The following is a 1,630-nucleotide window of genomic DNA, read 5'->3' as shown; positions in this document are numbered from 1 at the left end:
TCTGGAAACAGGGCCCAAATTTCTTCAAATTCATAGAATTTCTTTCCATATCGACAAGCTCTTCTTTCTTGAGGTGTCCCATTGTTAATGTTGGTGAGGGCCACCTCACATACCTAGATAGAATGACTTGAACGGATCATTTCCCACCTCCCACCCCATTTGAACACACAACAGGTTATGAAAATTCTATGTGCTCTGAAAAATCTTGGTGTCTCAAGTGGGGGTCCCCAGTGGCTGAGGCACCCAAAATCAATGTATCCTTTCAAATATTTTGTCATTCAGCCGGGATTGTCAAGGGACCTAATTGAGTTCGGTAACACAACCCCATTGAAATGTAGATCCCTAACCCCCTTAGGATCCTTTGATAATCCCAGTGTAAATTGTTCTTTTATTTTATATTCTTACTTGAGCTTAGTGTATGGAATTGCTCAACTCGAACCAAGTTTAATACAGTTCAATTTTATTCTGAATGTAAAGATCCTGGTATTGACTGATCTCACATTTCATATATTTGCACATCCTCAAATGTTATAGCAGCACATTCCCAAAGACCTAGCCAGAACTAGGGACCACCCAGAATCTGGTTCTATAAAGCAATAAGCCAGCTCTGCATCTCACCATTTTCCCTTAATACAGTAAGAAATAAAAACCTTGTGATTTCTAATTTCTTGTAAAATCTACACATTTACTGCCAATTTTTCTCAGGGCCTCTTTTACCTCTTTGTTTCTCCGGCTGTATATGAAGGGATTGGCCATAGGTGTCAGAATTGTGTAGCAGACAGAGAACACTTTGTTTAGGTCTCTCAGTGTGTTGGTTTTTGGTAGCAGATACACAATGATCAGGGTCCCACAGAAAATGGTCACCACAATGAGGTGAGAGGAGCAGGTAGAAAAGGCCTTTTGCCTCCCGGCGGTGGAAGGGATTCTCAGGATGGTGAAGATGAAACACACGTAGGACATCATGGTTAATACAAATGGAGGCAGAGTGAATATAGCAGCCAGGATGGTAATGACAAGCTCTATCTGGTTGGTGCCATTGCAGCAGAGATTTAACATTTCTGTGGATTCACAGTAGAAATGATCGATTTTATTGGGGCCACAGAAAGTTAATTGTAACATAAGAACTATGACTATGATACCAGCCAGAAATCCATCTCTCCAAGACCCAGCTGCTAACGACAGGCAGAACCTGGTATTCATGAGGGCTGCATAGTGGAGCAGTTTGTATATCGCCGAGTACCGATCATATGACATCACTGCTAGCAGATAGCATTCTGCAGCAGCAAAGAAACTAACAAAATAAAATTGTGTCATACAACCACTAACAGAAATGGTATTGTCCCCTGTCAGGAAACTGGCCAGAACCCTGGGCAGGAGGGTGGAGGTGTAGCAGGACTCCAAGCAGGACAAGTTCCCCAGGAAGAAGTACATGGGGGTGTGAAAGTGCCAATCAGCCACAACTAGCGCAACAATGAGGATGTTCCCGGCCAAGGTCACAATGCAGATCACTCGAAACAGCAGGAAGAGTAGGGTCAGCAGTTCAGGAAGATCCCTGAATCCCAGGAGGACGAATTCTGTGATGGACGTTTGATTCCTCCCTTCTGTGTTTGCCATGGGGTGTATCTAGGAA

The 1,630-nt window shown here is 43.4% G+C and overlaps 1 protein-coding gene across 1 annotated transcript; it reads right to left on the bottom strand.

Annotated features, from left to right (window-relative positions):
* Nucleotides 1–660: 660 nt before the first annotated feature.
* LOC144274068 (olfactory receptor 10A7-like) lies at nt 661–1,614 on the bottom strand. The gene has a single exon (XM_077832757.1). The coding sequence runs from the start codon at nt 1,612–1,614 to the stop codon at nt 661–663; it is 954 nt and encodes a 317-aa protein (XP_077688883.1).
* Nucleotides 1,615–1,630: the final 16 nt, after the last annotated feature.

The sequence above is a fragment of the Eretmochelys imbricata genome, chromosome 14 (genome assembly GCF_965152235.1).
Source record: "Eretmochelys imbricata isolate rEreImb1 chromosome 14, rEreImb1.hap1, whole genome shotgun sequence".
Classification (NCBI taxonomy): Eukaryota; Metazoa; Chordata; order Testudines; family Cheloniidae; genus Eretmochelys; species Eretmochelys imbricata.
The sequence above is the reverse complement of the archived record's forward strand: the minus strand, read 5'-3'. Positions and strand labels throughout refer to the sequence as shown.